At 41.0% G+C, this 19,137-nt stretch overlaps 1 protein-coding gene across 2 annotated transcripts in view; it reads left to right on the forward strand.

Annotated features, from left to right (window-relative positions):
• LOC126386419 (protein 4.1-like) overlaps nucleotides 1-19,137 on the forward strand; it is a 109,673-nt gene that overhangs the window by 78,319 nt on the left and 12,217 nt on the right. The window contains exons 8-20 of one of the 2 annotated variants that reach the window (XM_050038753.1): nucleotides 125-212; nucleotides 324-476; nucleotides 2,678-2,775; nucleotides 2,863-3,038; nucleotides 4,761-4,984; nucleotides 5,427-5,462; nucleotides 6,125-6,169; nucleotides 8,937-9,086; nucleotides 10,347-10,433; nucleotides 10,735-12,153; nucleotides 15,246-15,296; nucleotides 16,570-16,929; nucleotides 17,379-17,507. In XM_050038753.1, coding sequence (XP_049894710.1) covers nucleotides 125-212; nucleotides 324-476; nucleotides 2,678-2,775; nucleotides 2,863-3,038; nucleotides 4,761-4,984; nucleotides 5,427-5,462; nucleotides 6,125-6,169; nucleotides 8,937-9,086; nucleotides 10,347-10,433; nucleotides 10,735-12,153; nucleotides 15,246-15,296; nucleotides 16,570-16,929; nucleotides 17,379-17,507 — 3,016 coding nt within the window. The remainder of the gene's footprint in view (nucleotides 1-124; nucleotides 213-323; nucleotides 477-2,677; nucleotides 2,776-2,862; nucleotides 3,039-4,760; nucleotides 4,985-5,426; nucleotides 5,463-6,124; nucleotides 6,170-8,936; nucleotides 9,087-10,346; nucleotides 10,434-10,734; nucleotides 12,154-15,245; nucleotides 15,297-16,569; nucleotides 16,930-17,378; nucleotides 17,508-19,137) is intronic. The other variant, XM_050038754.1, reaches the window with a different exon arrangement.

Here is a 19,137-nt window from a genome sequence, read left to right on the forward strand (position 1 = left end):
TTAGAATTGAAGCTATCAAGCATATTACCAAGATAATTCTGCTCCCACTGTGCGAGATTATGGATTTATTTTTTAAGAAGCCTGTTGACGTTAGTTACAGATATTAACGTTATTTTGCCCACAGGGGGATGACTCCAGCAGAGGCAGAAATTAACTTCTTGGAGAATGCGAAGAAATTGTCCATGTATGGGGTGGACCTCCATCATGCTAAGGTTGGCTGCTTCCAAAGTTATCTTAATTTGCATGAAAGTGGCTTTTCAAGGACGCATTCAGTGTCGCTGTTAAATCATTTCTGCCTCTTTGCTGTACCTTGTTCTCTCTAGGATTCTGAAGGGATTGACATAATGTTGGGTGTCTGTGCCAACGGCCTGCTGATTTACCGTGATCGGCTGAGGATCAACCGCTTTGCATGGCCAAAGATCCTTAAGATCTCCTACAAGAGGAGCAACTTCTACATCAAGATACGACCTGGAGAGGTATGCAGTACAATTAAAGATCATTAAAGGTGTACTCTGTCAATTTCACACATAAAAAATTGTTTATTTGCCTTAGGTCATGCTACTTCACAAAAAACAGTTGTGCAATGTCCTCTTAGCTTTGGAAGAGCTTTATCCAGTAAAAAAATAACCCCTTATGATATCATAGTGATGTCACATGAGATATCTGGGTTCAAATTTATAACAGACAGCCTGCGTTTCAAACTGAGGATGTGGGGTGAGTGGGGAGTGGTACTATTCCTAGGCCCGGTGCAGTGACCTCTTGGAGTCTCTGCTCTTGCCTTATAATGGCAGCTTCAGAAAGTCTTTTTTTTTTTTTTTTGGATTAAATAAGTTGAATATAACCTGCTAAATGGTGAGAAGAGGTGCTGATAGGTTGAGTATTTTTTTTTACGTTTAGACCAGGGGCAAGCAACCTGTAGCTCTGAAGCCTCATGTGGCTCTGTAGCCCCTCTCCAGTGGCTCCCTGAGTCTTTGACAAAAAATTAAATGTAAATGAATAGCTATTATTTATTAATATGGGTCTACAGTGACTCTCATACTTACCAGCGCTAAAAGAAGTAGCTATATACCAAATTTAAAAATGCGTTAACATTTCAGCTAAAATGTGTGTAATATGTCTATGACCTAGTGGCCTCTAGTTTCGCAGACCGGGCGAGGCGGAGGCGCAGCGCACCTGCGCTTCGCCAACTGGGTGTGGCCAGGCGGATTTTGCAAGTTTGGCACACCGTGCGCGCTGGCGCAGCTACTCCTCTTTCCCACCTCCGTCCCTCCTACCTGCGCAAGTCGGAAAGAGGGAGGAGAGAAGGCGTGGAGTGGGTTTTACACAGCCGATTCACATCACACCAATCAAATAAGCCCCTCTCCTCGCCCTTAAATACGCTGCGCCGGGAAACTAGAGGCCAGTGCCTTAATTTTCATCTAAATTTTGTTGCACCTCAAAAGCTAGTCTTGAGTCTCCTTAGCTAGGCTCGCTAGGGATTTCAAAGCCACAAAATGAAAAGTCTCAGAGGAAAAAATGATGGTTTAATAATGCATGGAAAGATCTGTTTGCTTTCACCGCCAATGCTGCAAAGTTAAAGTACCAAATAATAATTACAGTAATAGCCCACTGCACTGTGTTAAAACATATCAATGAATGCTCATTTACACCTAGTAGTCATGTTGATTTAATTTAGAGAATTTAGACATAGTAACACAGCCTATGAAGTCTAAATTAATGTCAGTATTAGGCTCAAACATGTTTTGCAGCTCCAGACAGATTTTTTTTTTTATGGCCAAATAAGGGTATTTTGATAATAAACGTTGCCGATCCCTGCTTTAGACAGAGCCAGGGTAGCTGTTTCCCCCTGCTCCCAATCTTTATGCTAAGCTAAGCTGACCAGCCCGTGGCTCCAGACACATATTTAGCACACAGACACGAGAATGGTATTGATCTTCCCATCTAATACTCTGCAAGAAGGTGAATAAGCCTATTTCCCAAAATGTCAAACTATTCCTTCAAGCCATGACCTCAGATTTTGAGTACAGTAATAGCTGATGTTCTGTCACAGCCGTTACTGTTGAAAGTCACTGCAGCAATGAATGTGTGGTCATTGTGCTGAGCACATGGCTGTAAAAATCCGCTGCTTTATACCTCCAGTTTTTGCCCCTCTGCACAGTCAGGGTCTATATTCTGGCCCTCCTCATTGTGCTGTGCAGCGCTGCAGCTTATCCTCCATGCTGAGCCTCAGTGTGACAGGCTGTCTGGGCCAGACCCAGTCAAGTGACAGAGCCGCACAGTGAGCCTGTGATCGAGCCAAATAAAGAGCCCCTTTAACAGAGCGGTTGCAGCTGCAGCCACAGCCAGAATAGAGGGATAAAGAGTGTAAATATAGAGCCATGAAATAGTTTTCCTCCCATTTGCTCCCAGTGTCTGAGCATTGGATGTTATCCTTCCTCTGCTTAGATCTGCTCCTTTCTGTCCAGTTGGCAAAATTCATGTTCTCAATGTATTTGCTTATATAGTAGTAATAGTATCCACGCCAGCACAAAGTAAAGACTGCTTTATTGATTGGGTTTGCCCTAAACTTTTATCCACGGAGAAGTACTGAGGTGCCCTTCAGCAAAAGAGAGTAAACACACCAGGTGCTATACCTCACACCATTTCTCTCTGTCTCCCTGTGCTCTCTCCCCTCCAGTATGAGCAGTTTGAAAGTACAATCGGGTTTAAGCTCCCTAACCACAGAGCTGCCAAGAGGCTGTGGAAGGTCTGCATTGAGCATCACACCTTCTTCAGGTATGAATCGATCTGGTCTCATGGTTCATCAGGCGTAGCTCCAGCTAAAGTGTGTGTTTTATAATGCTCACTGGTTTGTTTTCACAGGCTGGTGTCTCCAGAGCCTCCTCCTAAGGGCTTCTTGGTGATGGGTTCAAAGTTTCGATACAGTGGAAGGACACAGGCTCAAACCAGACAGGCCAGTGCTCTTATAGACCGGCCTGCTCCACACTTTGAGCGTTCCACCAGCAAGAGGTACCTGCTGTCCAGGAGCTTGGACGGAGGTGAGAGCCACAGTAGCTCCCAGAGAGATCTACTTATGGAGTGTCTAAAGTCACAATTTTGAGATAGACCTTTAAAGGAATAGTTGAACATATGGACAATTGGAAACACACTTTTTTCCTGCTTTATTGCAAAGTTATTTACGGCCAGAAGATGTGTATCTCAGCTTTACATAAAACCTGGTAGCAGAAGAAATACTTAGCCTTGCTCTGTCCAGCTAATTTGTCATTTGATCAATCCATACAAAATTTTAAGTGTATAAACAATAAACTGCAGTTTTAGGGGGGTTCTCAAGTCCCTGCTCCAGGCCAAAAAAAAATAGTCCTTCACATAACCCTGTTGTTTTTACACTTAAATTTTCATTTTTGGATAGAGCTAGGCTAGCCGTTTCTCATTGCCTCCGGTCTTTATGCTAAGCTAAGGTAACTCTTTGCCTCACATAGCTTCACATTGACAGACAGATAAGATAGTGGTATAGACCTTCTCAACTAAATCTTGGCATGAACGCGAGTAAGGGTACCTTTACACCTAACCTGTTCAGTTCAGTTCGAACAAACTGGCCCTAATCCCAGTCAGTCGTTTCATATTTGGGTATCTGCCAATATGAGCCTGATCTGATACTAATTACCAAAGCACCCGATGATTTGAAATACATATGTATCAGAGACATTTAACAGCTTTAGCTTGACTTTTTCCACACCTTTTTTTTTCACAATTTAATCCAAAACCTAAAGGTCCTGATTCAAACTATTAAGTTTATAAGCTTAAAGGGATAGTTCTGATCTTATAAAGTAGGGTTGCATGAAGTACTTATCCGTAGTCAGCGAATTACAAACAGTAGGTGATGTGCAGCACACTCCCACGATGCGTAAGTCATGTACCGCTGTGAAATGTTAGCAGCTGCAAAACTTATCAGTTTATGTGTACGCTATAATGAGACTATTTTTACTGCTACCATTCCTTCACATAGCGTTTTCAGATGAAGGAACCATTAGCAGCCTCAGTGCCCCATCTATGCTCTCATGAAAGCCACCAGACTCCACTGAGAAAAACAGTAATTTTAGTTCGCTGAACACGGGAGCTGCTGGTCTACTGGATGTTTGTTTGCATTAGTGTGATTCTGGTGAATCTGAGGTAACCCTACCAAACAAAGTCATGTAATAACACAAACAAACTAACTGATCAAGGCAGCAGTAGACCAGCAGCTCCTGAGTTCAGCACTGGTAAAATACAATTTTCCTCAAAGGAGTCTGGCTTTGAAGAAAGTGATGTAACAACTTAAGTTCGCTGTTGGACATAGCTGTCTGATGACAAGATACAGCAGTGAAAATATTCCAAATATAACATACGTTAAAACTGATATTGAGTTTTTTAGGTGGCTAAAATATATTTTATTGCTGCCCCCTCCACAGCAGTACACTGCTTAGCTTCTGTGTCGCTGCTTCTGCCTGTTTCTCCAACATCTACTGTCAGTAATACACTGACTATGTATAAGTACCTCACACCAACCCCACTTCAAAAGAATCAAACTATCCCCCGAAAATTTTTGATCCAATATGAATGAAATATTAACTGGAGAATATGACTCTAATGACTTTAACCGATCTACAGGCGCAAAAGCACCCTCATCTTATTTCCCAAAATGACCAACTATTGCTTTAAAACTCCACATCAGCTGAACTCTGACTTGTCTCTCATGATAATTCAACTCTTGTCACCGGCAGAGTTTTCACGGCCGGTTTCAGCCATGTGTGAGAACCATGACGGCCTATCCCACCGTAGCATCAGTGAACAGCGTCGCCTCCACAGCCCCTCTGTGGACGAGCAGGAGACTGAGCTGGAGCCCAGTTTGGAGCAGGACGAGGAGGACAAGGACCAAGAGCGGGGCGGGGAGACGCAGCAAGACTATGACGGCAACATCACTCCGAGCAGAAAGAAAGAGATCTTGGTAGTAAAGATTTCCTAATACACTGTGACTTTTTATGAATTTCCATTGTGCTAAAGTTGTTAGCATGTTAAAATTTGGGATGGTCCAAAAGTATACAGCTTTAGTCACCTTGAAGACAACTCCAGCCTTGGTGCAGGGAGATGGCATGGACTGGGTGCTGATGTAAAATGGGTGCAGTACAAGCTTCTCAGGCCAATTTAGACTTATCCAGCAGGGGCATAACGCTGTGGTGGCTTTGGTGGATTTAGCCTTTACTAACTCTTCTCCTTTCACTCCTATTCACTCAGGCTTATATGCTTACACTGCACTGCTCATAAATCCCACTGACAGCTTTACTGTTTTTTTTAACCCTTTCTCATTATGCTGAGAGATGCAAACTCAACCCTAGCCCTGTGTTGCTAACACGCTATTTCTTTTTTTTCTAACTCTCGCTGGCAATAAGGAGGAGGCTGGGTCACCAGTTGACAGTAAACAGGAGGTATTTGGTGTCTGGTGATTTGGTCTCTGTCTGTCTGTATACCTGTCTTTATTCATCCATCAATAAGTATATCTGTCTGATTTTTCTAATTCTTTCCGCCTGTCTTCCACTGTCTGACTGTGGTAGTCAACACTCATCATATAAAAAAAACGGTGCTGCATTGCACCATATAAGCAAGTGATGTTGTTACGGTTGCGCCTGGACTTAGTTGTCATGGTTAAGCATCCCAGCAAACGTTTGACTGACAGTGATTGGTACGGTAGGGACAATTGAAGCACAGCACAATCCGACACACTTAAAAAGCTTTAGAAAGCAGTTTGAACTGATATGAGAAAGATATTTCTGTCTAGACTTTACAAATTGGCAAGAGCAGTTATGAAAGATCCAAGAAAGCACTTTTATATTGACGATATATTTGCATTACTCGATTATCATCTTCCAAAATGTCTACTGGGATGTATTTTCAAATAATTTCCAAATTTGTCTTGGCATGATAACACATGGCCAAATGTAGCCCTCCTATCTGTCTGCCTGCCTGTGCTCTGACTGACTGACCCTCTACCACCCTGTCTCTGCATCTGACCTTGTTCCTGCACTCTCTGGCCCCGCACTCTTCACCTCTGACCCCTCTTTTGCTCGCCCACCCTCCTGCCCCAACTCAGCTCTCTCAGTTGGACCAGGAGGCCACTCCTCGGCACAAACAGGAGGTACAGGTTCCTGTCTTCAGCCCTTGTGCTTGTTGTCGTGTGTGCTGCGTTTCCTTCACACCTTTAGTCTCTGGAGGTTTTCACAGATTTGCCTGCACCTTGGACCAAAAGATATTTTTGGATTTCTTTTAGAATGTTTTAGAGATTTGAAACACCTGGTCACAGTGAGCACAGAATACTGTCAAGTTAGTCTCCAGTGACATACCTCTCTGTTATCAGAAATTAGAGAAAGAATCAAAATCCTATTTCAGCGAAAGTACAGAATAATTATCTGCTACATGCACTTAAAAATGTCAAAATTAAAAGTAGGCTACTTGTTCTGCAGAAAAACAGCCCTTGACTAAAAGAGGCATCTGGTTGGCTTTTTCCATTGACTTTATTAGCAATCATGCAGCCTGTAAGTACCACTTGTAGTTGTAAAATGCAACTGAACATCAGTATTCACATCAGTATTTGCAACAAAACTTGTGGCCAAACAAGGCAATGGAGAACATTAGTCCAAGTGAGTTTGCACTTAATTTTAATGTGGACATTCTACACAGACATTTTTATTTCATCTTCTCTTTAGTTTTTTTTTGTAAATAAGGATTTGCTTGTAAAATAAGATTATGAAAACTATTAATAGGGAAACTATCGTAGAAACCAAAACTGCATATTTGATGCCTCAAAAATAAAAAGTGTGTACTGTAAAAAATGACATTGAACCAAACAATAAGAAAAAAAACTTTACATACATTACATTATTATATGGTTAGTGCTAATGCAGTTTACTGTTGTAGCTGGTAAAGGTGAGGGCTACTGTAAATGACTTTATATACAAACTGTAAAATCTGACAAGTTGATCTTAAAAGAACAACAAAAAACTCTGATTGATTTGAAAAAGGTACTTAAATTTAACCATTAGTCATATGTTATGTTTACTTTAAATCTAGTTGTTGAGTTAATTACAAAATAGTTGTATATACATAATTTTGTTAGGTTTTTGCAACTTAAGAATGACAAGTCAAATTAAATTGTTCTTTCTAATTTTTAGCAACTTCAGTAAATCAAGTAAGTCTGACCTAACTTAATCTTGACAAAGAAGATTTGTGGTATGATGTGGTGGAGTTAGGATATCCTCAAGTTCTGTTAACAATAACATAAGAATATACCACAGTGATTGAATAATTTGCATCCAGCAGAATACAGATATAGCACAATGTTAACACCCACAGTGCTGTTTTGTTTATTACAATTCAATGCATAATTTGTCTGATAAAGTCTGACTATTTCTAGATTTTTTTAATGGTTATTATATAAGGCTTTAAACTGGATTTGTTTAGACTGTATAACTTCTTTTGTTTCCACAAAGACTGGCCTCAAAATGCGTTATGTTAAAATAAAATTTAAAAAATCCTGCAAACTAATGACTGTGCTTTGTGCTCACTTTATCTTTATGAGGCAATCAGTTTCCTTAATTCTGCTGAGTAACATTACTGTTCAGCTAAGTCAGACTTACTTGGTTTACTTAAGTTACTAACACTTCAAAAGGCCAGTGTTACTTGTCATATTTAAGTTGCAACAACTTCATAAAATTAAGTAAATACAACTTAATTTTAAGTACACTTAATAATAAGAATATATATGATGCAAAACACATCTTAAGACTAATAGTTATATTTACTTACATTTTTCAAGGCTATTCATTTCCTAGATTTTTTAATTAAGGTCAACTGGTCAGATTTTAATCCAGTGATTCCTAACCTGGGGCCAGGCCCCTCCAGCAGGTCCCATGGGGTCATACACAATTTGTATTCATTTATTTATTTATTTATTTTTTTTACTTTTCTCTCATCTTGCCTTCTTGTTAAACATTGGATATTCTGACCTCCTTGGGCCTTGTTATTTAAACAAAGCGATCTCAGAAGTTTCAAGGGTAAATGTCTGAAAATGTTGGTCAAACTTCGAACAATTCATGAACATCTAAAACACAACACTCTTAGTAAAGACTGCATATATTTTTTTTTTACTTCAATACTTTTTTAAATAGAAAGAGGACTGTGGATTGTTAACCTCCATCACTTTTATTAAAAACACATTACTAAGGCATCTCTCATGTATGAACATGACGAATAATTACAATAAGAAAAAAACGTTTAATGTATGGGCGCCTGAATATTGTTTTAAGATGGACTTGTATTTTAATCTATTCTTTAACATGCAAAGTTACAAGTACCTACAGCTTTCATAAGGTTAATTTAGTCAAGTAAAATGCTGGAGATTTTTCCCTGAATTGTTGTGGAGTAGCAGTAAAAAGTAGCAGAAAGTGGCAACACTCAAAATTGTACCACAACACAGCTGAGTACATGCATAAAATTACTTTCCACCACTGACTTTAATCACTCCAAACAAAAGAAATATTGCAGAATTTCAATTATCCAAAAAGGTTAATAGATGTTACATATTCATTTCCTCATTCATCTACTTTACATTAAGTGCCTTGATTGTCTACAAATCTTATTCAGCTATAAATATATTTGTTTTTGTTTTCTGTGAGCCTCAATAGCATCTTAAATGTCATTGCTCTCCACGACACAGAGTAGTAAAACACTACTGTAATTTTTGTTGACATAAGTGTAAGCATTTCATATTGCATCTTTTCAGTTATCTCACATCCAGTTAAGTCATCAGATGTGTTGATGTGAAAAAAAGATGCTGACATCCCACTAATCTATGCACGCTTCTCTACCCGTCTTTTTTGTCCCGTCTTCCGCACATTTCCCTCCAGTTTCTGGATAAGTCAAAGGACGTCTTGCTGAAGCACCAGGCCAGCATCAACGAGCTAAAGAGAGCCCTGAGGGAGCCTAACAGCAAGCTGTCTTACCGCGAGAAACGTCTGTCAGCCACCTCTCCGACAGGCACACCAGAGAAGAAGGCTGTGAGTAGGGGCTTACGCTAGTGGGGTGGGGTAATGTGGGCTCTTAAGTCTACTATGGTCAATATCTCAAATCCAGCAAACTGTGATGCTTGACATTCCATTAGAGGGCATTAATATTCCCATGTGGGCACTGCCATGTTGAATTCCTCTCTTTGCTGCTTGACTCAAGGCTAAACAGGTCATATTTTTATCACATAGAGAAACTTGTTTTGCATGTTTTTTGTATGCTCTTTTCATTTGAATAATTCAAGCCTGAAGATGCACAATATGGTTGGTGAAGGTAGTCATGGCTGTTTAATTTTTGTCCTATAGGCAGTTCAAACACGTGTCTCCTGTGCAAAGACACTATTTCTCACAGGAGGAAACTTAAAAAATCTGCAGTTTATTTTAAGACGTGTGTAATGAAGTGTATTCTGACTCTCTCTTGTGTACAAAAAATTATTCTGACAAAATCTCTGAGGTACTTGAAGATGACTGACAAGTAGCACAGAAGGAAGCATCTTGATGAGATTAGTGTCAAGATGTTTTTGAGATTTACTGAATGTGAGGCACTTGAGAAATAATTATCAGTTATCTTTTTTTTTTATTTTCCTTGATTGCCTAACAGTGACACAGTTTTCTTTATGCCAGATCACGAAAGCTCTTGAGCTTTGATCACATTTTGGTAATTAGGCTTTTGAAGATAGAGCACTGAGATTGTACTCTTTGGATAGGATAGTTTGGTTTTTGCCGTTGCTTAAGTTGTCTTCACACAATCTCTCATCTGCTGTCTGGGATGATCAGATTAAACCCATAGAATGTCAAGCGTTGTCTGCAGCAGAAAATGTAATCTCCCGTGTGTCTCATTCCAGGTAAGAGGGAGGGGGGGTATTATTCTGTTTGACTGACAGTCGAAGGCTGGGGAAGTCTCTGTGCTCTTGACGGTTTCCAAAAGATTCATTCGAACTCAACTCTTTGATGTAGTTACAGGGAAAAAAAATATTTGCATTGCAAATGTCTGCTGATTTGGTTATGTGGATTTGGTGGCTGTCAGGTCCGTGGGATTGCATGATTTTAGTTTGAAGTTCATTAAAAAGTTTCTTCAGAATAACTCAGTGAAGTCCTGTTAGCACTGATTCTGTCTGCCTTTCTCATTTTCTCGCTTTTGCATGAAATGTTTTATTGTGCATCTTACTAATTTACTCCCTCATTTTGAGTCCAAGCTCTAACGGCTGTTCTTCCTTCTCTTTTAAACTCTCTCCTCTGCCTCTTGTCGGCCAGTTGGTGGGCCGAGCAGTGGGAAAGGACCCTGTTAACAGCCTGTCTGTTGAGGGTTTCGTCCAGAAGACTCTGGTGACTTCACCTGAGGTTGCACATCTTTCACTCCTCCTTTTCATGATGGCTTACTATTTATAACATTCGTGGTTTGGTGAAATGCACCGCCTACCGTGCATCCCTATCATTCATATGCCCATCTGTATAAGGAAACACCACCACATACTGTCCAACAGTTCCCTAAATGCAAATTCATGTTTACCAAAACTTGGGTACCTTCTCTACCGTTTGTACATTTTCTCTTTTCTGTGATTCAAATGACTGTGTAGATTTCATTATTTGCAGCACTTGTGCTTGGCGTGTCTAACTGTGTTTAATCTATACCAACATGTAGGGCTCTGAGGAGTGGGTATTGATTGAAAAACAAGAAACTTATCAACAGGACCATGACTGGAAGGCAGAAGAAAAGAACAAATCTCTCACATCTGATTCCTCATGGGAGAAAAAGGAGCTTGAAAAAGAGATAGACGTTACCAAGATGATACATAAAGAGCTAACAGGGTATGACAGAAAAGAAATGAAAAGCCATATTGATGAATTTCCATCAACAAAATCATCCAGGGAGGCAGATGAATGCTGTGAACCTCGGCCGACGAACAAAAGTCGTTTTATGATTCAATTATCCGAGAATGCAGACTCCTCTAAAGACAAATCTCAAAGTAAACCGTCTCGAGCCTCAGACCCTGAGGCAAACAGCGATGTGGCTCCAGGCTCGCGCCAGATAAAGGAACGCACAGCTTCTAATCCAAGGAAAAAGAGGAGACCCCAGAGCTTAAATCTGGGAATGCCTGGCGAGCTCATCTACAGGAAAGGAAGCAGTGATTCTACTGAAGAAGAAAATGAGGGCTCAGACTCGGACAACAGTCCAGCAAAAACCTCTAAAACAGGAAATCATTGTGAGTCATCCCTGGGGGGGATGATAAAAGATGATGAGGGATCAGGAAAGGATCAGTCTGTCAGGGTCTATAAAGACAGCCAACAAGAGGATATATCAATAGGAGAAAGCAGGGAGGTCTCCACTCAAGGAACAGAGCAGGTAAAGAGAAAAGTGAGTCAGGCTGGGCCAGCTGATATCGATTTAGGCTCAGTGAACGGACCAAGAAAGATAGAACACGATAGTTCATTAGCAGGTGGTAAAGGGGAGTATGTGATGAAGGTGCGAGGAAAGGGCCTTATTGACAACAAGGAGCTAGCCGAAGTGAAACTGCGACAGGTCAGAACACATGAGAGAAAGATCAGTAGTTCCGGGGGAGAGGATATTGAGGGTTTCCTGGGAGACAGAGGTCAGAGGACGTCTTTCCACCGACTGTCAGGCAGCAGCTACCAGTCGGAAATCACCAGGATTGTTCCTCTCAAGCCAGAGCGGTCAAAGAGCATAGCGTGTAAGGATGAAAGGGACAGGACAGGACAGGATGAGCCCACACGGCTCATGAGAAGAGAATACCGCTGGTCGGTGGGCTCTCCAGAGGGATCCTCAGACCTCGCTTGGACTGATGCCGCCACCTTCCATCCAGCATTTGCAGCAGATCTGGAGGGTATCGCTAAAGCCGAACATCACGATGATAGCTACCAGTCTGGTAGAGGAGCTACAGAGAGTCAGTCCTTCGGCTCAAAGATTTCAGCGCTTCCTAAGATGGCTCCCCCAGCCCCGCCAGTGAAAACACAGAAGGCACGGGAGTCTGGACTAATACTGCGGAACAGCCGAAATGCCGGCAGGGAGCCGAGCCTGGATGCAGCCAAGAAGAGACACTCGGTAACTCTGCTTGGCATCTGCTATTCAGTCATTGGAATTAAAGCATCGCATGAGCTTCAGACAGACTCGCACGCCATTTTTCTTTTTTTCTACGTTTTCAGTGACTTGAAACACTCATCCATCTTACCTGTTCGTGCCTGTTCGAAGAGCAGGCAGAGCGGTACTTTTGCTCCGTCTTGTGGCAAAAATCTGTCAAAAAGTTTGGACATTTTCCCATATGGCAACCCAATCTATCCCTTCCCATTGCCCCCCCCCACAACATGCACCACACTGCCTGGCAAATCTGTACAGCTCACCACTGGCTGTGAAGTTTACAAAAAAAAGAGACAAAGAAATCAATATCTCATGTTTTGGTTGTTGGTTTGTCTTCACCGTTTCTGAATTGTAAGCCTCAAATTTCTTTCCAGCTCACATCAAGGAAAGAAAGGCTTACATATTATCATCGCTCTGATGATTTTTGCACATCTCTGTGCCATTTTCAAACTGCAAGTACAAAACAAACAATTTATTGCATACAAATTTGAGGAATAAAGGGTGAAAAGTACTGTCATCCATTACATTGCAACAGACAGCTATTATTTCCCAAAATTAGAGATAAATGGAGTAGAGAATTGGTTTGCGCACAAATAATTGAGAAACTACATCAAATTGATGAATTTCTGTCAACAGAATTTACAAAATATCCCTCAAACCTTCCGATAGGTAAATCATAAATCAAATGCATTATTCTCCTCTGGATAGAAAACGAAGTGGTGATGTAAACACATTGGTTCCTCCAACTGTGATACCCCAGCAGGCAGTGAGCAGTCAGACACCACAGCTCAGTGCCTGACACAGTCAGATTTGCTGCTTTCATTTCACTGTTGGTATCATTAGGAGCCTGCACGCCTTTGGCACCGGAATGAAAGGAATTTAAAGTGAATAGACATGACAGCTTTCATCATTTCCCACCTTTTCATCTGAGTCAAGCTCTTGCATATATTGGATTAAACAGGCATGAGAAGAGGTGTTGCGTAGCTCTCAGTGTGTGAACAACCTCACTGGCGAGTGACAATCATATCAAGATCACATTGAACTCGAGTGTGGGAAAAATATTAGGTGCTCCACCAAACGTGCGGACCCATTCGCACAGTCATTTTAACAGGCTTTGAAATACACCCCTGCACCTTTTATTGGACATTTAACATTATTATATGACAATAGCATTTGAATACTCCCTCATTGAAATTCAAGGTGCGTAGTGTTGCAACACTTTCTCAGTTGGTCAATGAGTGGCTGCTGCTATGCTGAAAACCTGCTCATGATACAAACTGCATGATTCTCTTGTCCTGCCTCTGCTAATTCTAACAAATAAACCTGGCTGTAGATGTTGTTGTTTTTGTTGCAGTGAGCTCACCTCTTTTCTGTCCTCTAAACTGTGTTGCTGTATATTACTGTGGAGTAGTGCTTGAAATTTGTGCCTGAATCCATTTGACCTGTCTGGATGTGAACAGACCCAGTGGGTTTTGTTTGGGTCTGACTGAATTTCTCCCCTAAACTTGAGTTTGAGTCATTTAAGTCTGGGTGAAGTAAAATCAGTAATGTTAGAAAATACTTGTTGAAAATGTGGGAAGACTGGGGACAATAAAGCCCTGAATTGCCGAGTTAGGGTATGGCCACTGGTGAATATTCGTCCACCATTTACTCCCATTCAATGCAAGTAAAGCATTTGCTTCCAGCTGCAAAGCTAATTCGCATCTTCGTATTGTGTGGAGTTCAACTTTGGTGACTGGCACATGTTGACTGGCAAAGTCACAGCTTCGACCAATATGAAAGAAATGTGTGTGGTTGACCCTGCTTGTTGCTTTGTCAAAACCAGTCGACTTTGTATGATATTGGCCATGACAAATACAAACCACCCCAAATAAGAGATGTTACCTGACTAGCAGTGAGTCAGGAAACTAGCATGGAATGGAGGAAAATGTATCAATAACATCACATTTCACAATATTTATTAGCAAGCTAGCAAGCTTGCTGGCATCACTGTTGTTTCTTTCACCCCTCATGTGTAACAAATGAATTTAATATGTTCCACAAGCTCTTCTAGCTCATTCAGTCTAATAAAATCAATCAAATAAAACAAGAAAAATAGCAGTCGTGTACGTACCTTTCAGTCTTTCAGTCAGAATTAGCTACATGGCACAGCAGCTGCTGTTTGCTGCTGTGCTTTGTGCTAACTTTAGCTTTTGCTGCGCAGTAGCTAGCTAGTCCTTTAGCTTAAAGTGGGTGTGCTTTGCGCTGTTGGGTTAGTTGCTAACGAGAGTTGACCGCAGCACAGCTAACTAGTTCTTTCGCCTCCAGCTCACCTGGTTGAGTGTGTGCCCCATATAGGCATAGGCTATTGTAGCGCCACAGGTTCAATTCCCTGTCCCACTCTCTCTCGCCGCACAATCATAGAGACAAAAAAAGCTTTAAAAATTATCTTTTAAAAAAGGGCTTTGCGCTACTGACTTAGCTGCTAATGAGAGTCTGTAGCAGCACAGTGGCTAACGAGTGCTTTGGCTCAAGGTGTGTGCGCTTTGTGCAACTGGATTAGCTGCTAAAGAGAACCTGTAGCTTTGCTGCAGCTTGTTCTTCAGCTCAGCCCTTTAGTGGATGCGCACCCGGCATTTCTGAGCAGAGAATACTGATGATTTTTTATTTATTTATTTATTTATTTTTCCCACAATTTTGAACTTGGCTGTGTTTTAATCATTCATATTGGGCTTGGTGGTTAATCACACACTTTTTGTGTGGTGTGACAAACTCAGAACACATTTATTTTTGCTTCACCTAGACTTTTGAGACTTTAAAAACACAGAATTATCAGCTACTTTGAAATGTGTGGCTATAATCAGATTCGGAGTCTCACTGAGCAGTGCACCACGATCCCAGTTTAGGCTGGGACTGAACTATTTTGTAGTCAGAACTCACTAAGCTCACATTTTCAGGCTCCACTCAAGCTCTGCTGTTAAGGTCTCTGTTTGTGTTGTGGCCTGTCAGTCCACTGGTCACTTCAGCTTGTGCTAACCTTCAGATGCTCTCTCTGCTCTTTCCTCTGCTTCCCCCTGCAGGAGCCTGTCTCTACTCCTGCCATTTATGAAGAGCCGTTTGCTGATTTCAAGGTTATTCATTCTCATTTAAACCCACCTCCATATACTCTACCCATCATCTCTTTTCCTCTCTGCATCCCTCACGGGTAAACTGCATACCCCTGAACTGACTGCACCAGTTTCTCCTGGTATATTATATATATATTTATATATCAAAAACAAAATAGCCAGAAGCTATAAAAGATGAAGTGTGTTAGTTTACAATGGCTACTCAGCAGCAGTCATCCATCATCTTGAGTTTGGATTGAATGTGTAGGTGGAAAACCAATTGCCTTGCACTCTGCTATTACTGGCATGATCCAGTTTTTACTGTGATCTAATTAGCTAGTGTACATGTAATTAATATAAGTGGCATTACTTTAAATTAGCTGCCTCAGGAGCTTCATTATAAAAAAGTGGTTCCCAGCCCTTTGACCCTTTAAAACAGAGCTGTTTCACTTCTGACCTCTCATCACAGCTTACATCTCTGTAGTTTTTTAATCTTTGTTTTATTTGAACAGATACAGACAGTAGTGACTCCAGAGGCTGTAATGTTGAGAATAAAGTTATAAAGTTTTCAGGCTGACTGGAAAACTGCATACAACATTTACTTTCGGCCTTCATTTTCTGACTTTTTAATGGGGATTATTTTCACACAAGAAGTCCTTGTCATAGAACCTACATATTACCTAAAAAAAAATATATGCTGCACTCGTTCATTTTGATAAGATAATAAACTTTATTTTGACTATGTACAAAAGGACTTTAACTTTAGCAGGTTTTTTCCGCCATCATTGTTGGATTTAGCTGCATCCTCATATATCAGTTTTAAAGCTACTGTTTGGAACTTTTACAAAAAATAACTTTCACAGAAACCATACATTTGATGACGTGTAGTCAGCATTTAGCCTCAGTATGGTCGAGTAATCACAACAGAGAATAAAATAAAGTCTTCATTTTGTGCCGTCGAATTATATATTTTGTTTTAATTCTAATTTATCTTGCGACCTCTCGGAGAGTCCTCTAAGTTTGGAGCCACTGATGTGATTCAAACCCTATTCATCATCCTACAGTCATTCACCTTTTTATTTCTGACAGATTGCATGCCCTGTATTTTTCCTACTGTATATTCAGGATACTTGCATGTACAATAGCTTTGATTTTAAATCCTCCATGAATCCCAGCAAACACGAAACCCTCAAACATAAGGACGATGCCTCCACACTATTCCATTTCGTCTCCATCATCCATCAGTCTGCCGTTATGTAACCTTAGTGTGGTGATCCCATGTCTGTACCTACCTCAGAAGGAACTCGGGGACAGGAGGCCTCAGCCGAGCTTACCCTCAGAGGAGGAGCAGGAGCGGGACACAGTGGCCTGCATGAGGGAAACTCACCTTGGCATCGAGCGCAAGTGCTCCAGTATGACGGTCAGCTCCACGTCCAGCCTGGAGGCTGAGGTCGACTTCACCGTCATCATGGACCTCCACTCTGGCGTGGAGGATTTCTCTAAGGGCATGTCGGAGCTGGGAGAGAGGGAGCGACAGCCCGAGGTGGGCCGGGAGGACTTTGAGGAGACATCCAGGTTCTACTCTGCACGTCTAATGGGCTCCCGGGACAAGTCTCCCATAGAGGAAAAGCTCCCAGAGGAGGGAACACATCATGAGGTAGAATGAATGTATTCGTCCTTCCTCATCATCACCCACTGGATTCACCCTGCCTGGCTGGACTTGGTGCCATAACCTCCTGCAGTTTTTTTTTTTGTTTTTCGTTGGACCATTTGCCATTGTTTGAATTTGTTACTTTTTTTAATTTTTCAATTTTGTTTCACACGTTACATGTCTTGTTCTCTTTCTTGATGCATTAAGTTATGAGTTTTTCACTCATTTTATTTGTGTCAGCGTTTCTTTGACTTCCCTGCTGCATCATCATTTGCACGTTGTCATCAAGCTGAGTAGTCCAATAAAAACCATTGTACTTCAGTGTTTGTTTCTTTAAAGTAGCAGTTTTCAAATGCTTTGTTCTGAAAAACATGCTGCTCGTTAGCAAAGCGCCGCTTTCTGTTAAGACATGTTGTCGATGTTTGGCTTAACTGTACTGTTTGTGTTTCACACAGCCTCCTGTGGCAAAGAAAGATCCCAATGCTGTGAGCATGGCCCATATGCTGAAGAGGGCTGACTCTAAGACGGAGACACATACGAACGGATCGGAGGTCCACCCCAACATCATGAATGTCTCACCGCAGGTAAAGCAACAATAACAATATAAGCAAACCTTACTGTAGTGTCATGTAGAATGTGCTGCTGTAGATTCACACATCTGCTGCCTTTGGTTTATCACTGTTTGTTTTATTGTCATTTGCTACATGTGTAATGATAATCAACAATAGCAGCGGGCCTTACTATTACCATAAACTCTTTTGCAAACATTATTTCGGTAAACTATAATCTTTACTGCTTTTAGTGCACTAACAAAAGTGTTTTACTCCTGGAATGATGGTCTTTTCATAAAACTGGGCCTTCTACACAGTATAAAGAGGCAGATCCTTTTGAAATTGGTGCTATATGATCAGAGAAAACAGAGAAAAATGGCTGTGGCATTCACTTTTGCCCATGAGGTAAGAAACCTACAACTACAAGAATGCACTGTGTCACACCAGACCAGGTAGTGCTCCTGCTGATGGGTCATGTAATGCACGTTGGTTTCGGCTTGTTCAAAAACAATATGGTGGCTGGCCAATAACAAACACTCGTATTACAGTGAAACAGTACACTAAAATATGTTTCTGAAAATATTTTAGGTGTGAAATAAGCAACATACTAACAGAATCTTGGTTCTTATTTGATCAGCTTATCTGCTTATTTTTACAGTTTGAACTCAGTTTTATCAGCCTGTGTTTACAGGAAATAGTATGGTGCCCACTTCCTGTTTGCAAATTCTTGTATTACAGCTTAACAGTTCAATAAAATATGTTTCTAAAGACATTGCAGGCAAGAGGCAACACAGTTACAGACTCTTTTTTTTAATTCTATCAGCACTGTGTAGTTTTACAGTTTCTGAGTTTGGTCTGAGTTTGAAAGAGAGAGGTGTCTCTCTCTTTCAAACTCAATCCCCTTCTGTACTCTTTCTGTCGTGCTGATGGGCATATTAAAATGCGCAAGTACAATCTGTAGTCTGAGCAGCAGCCCTAGAGCCAGCGTCCGGCAGATTTTAGCTTGCAAATGAGCAGGGAGATCTGGGCGCTGGCAAGATGGATGAAAATTTAACATACTTCATTTACACATACTACCCACATTGTTATGATGCAAAGCTGGTTGAAAATTGAAAGTTTCGCTTTAAGTTTTCACCCAAAAAGTATCCCTTTAAAGTCAGATGCATGTTTTTATTCAGACTTGTTGAAGAAATAGTTTGACATTTTGGAAGGTATTTGCTCAGATGAGACGATTGATCGTTGTCATATTTGTCTGTTCAATGTTCTTTACCAGGCTGCTAGCTTAGAAGCCTGAAAGTGACAAAATCCACCTTCCAACACCTCTAAATCTCACTAATGAAGTTACATCTTGTTCTTTTTAATCCATACAAAGACCAAAGTGTAAAAATGATATATTATGGTTGTAGAGGCTGTAATGTGCTAGATGAATTCTCTTGGCCAAGTGCTGTTGTTTTCTCACTTCTGTTTTTGTATGAATCTCACAAACAAGATGTATCAAGTTAGTCAGTGAGTTTTAGAGGTGCTGGTGAGCAGATATTGTTTCAATCGGGCAGAGCCAGGCTCGCTGTTTCCCTCTATTTTTAGTCTTCATGGTAAGCTTAGCTAACCTGCTGCTGGCTATAGCTTCATATTTTACCAACAGACAAGAGAGTGGTATCATACT

This window comes from Epinephelus moara, chromosome 24 (assembly GCF_006386435.1).
Source record: "Epinephelus moara isolate mb chromosome 24, YSFRI_EMoa_1.0, whole genome shotgun sequence".
Taxonomy (NCBI): Eukaryota; Metazoa; Chordata; class Actinopteri; order Perciformes; family Serranidae; genus Epinephelus; species Epinephelus moara.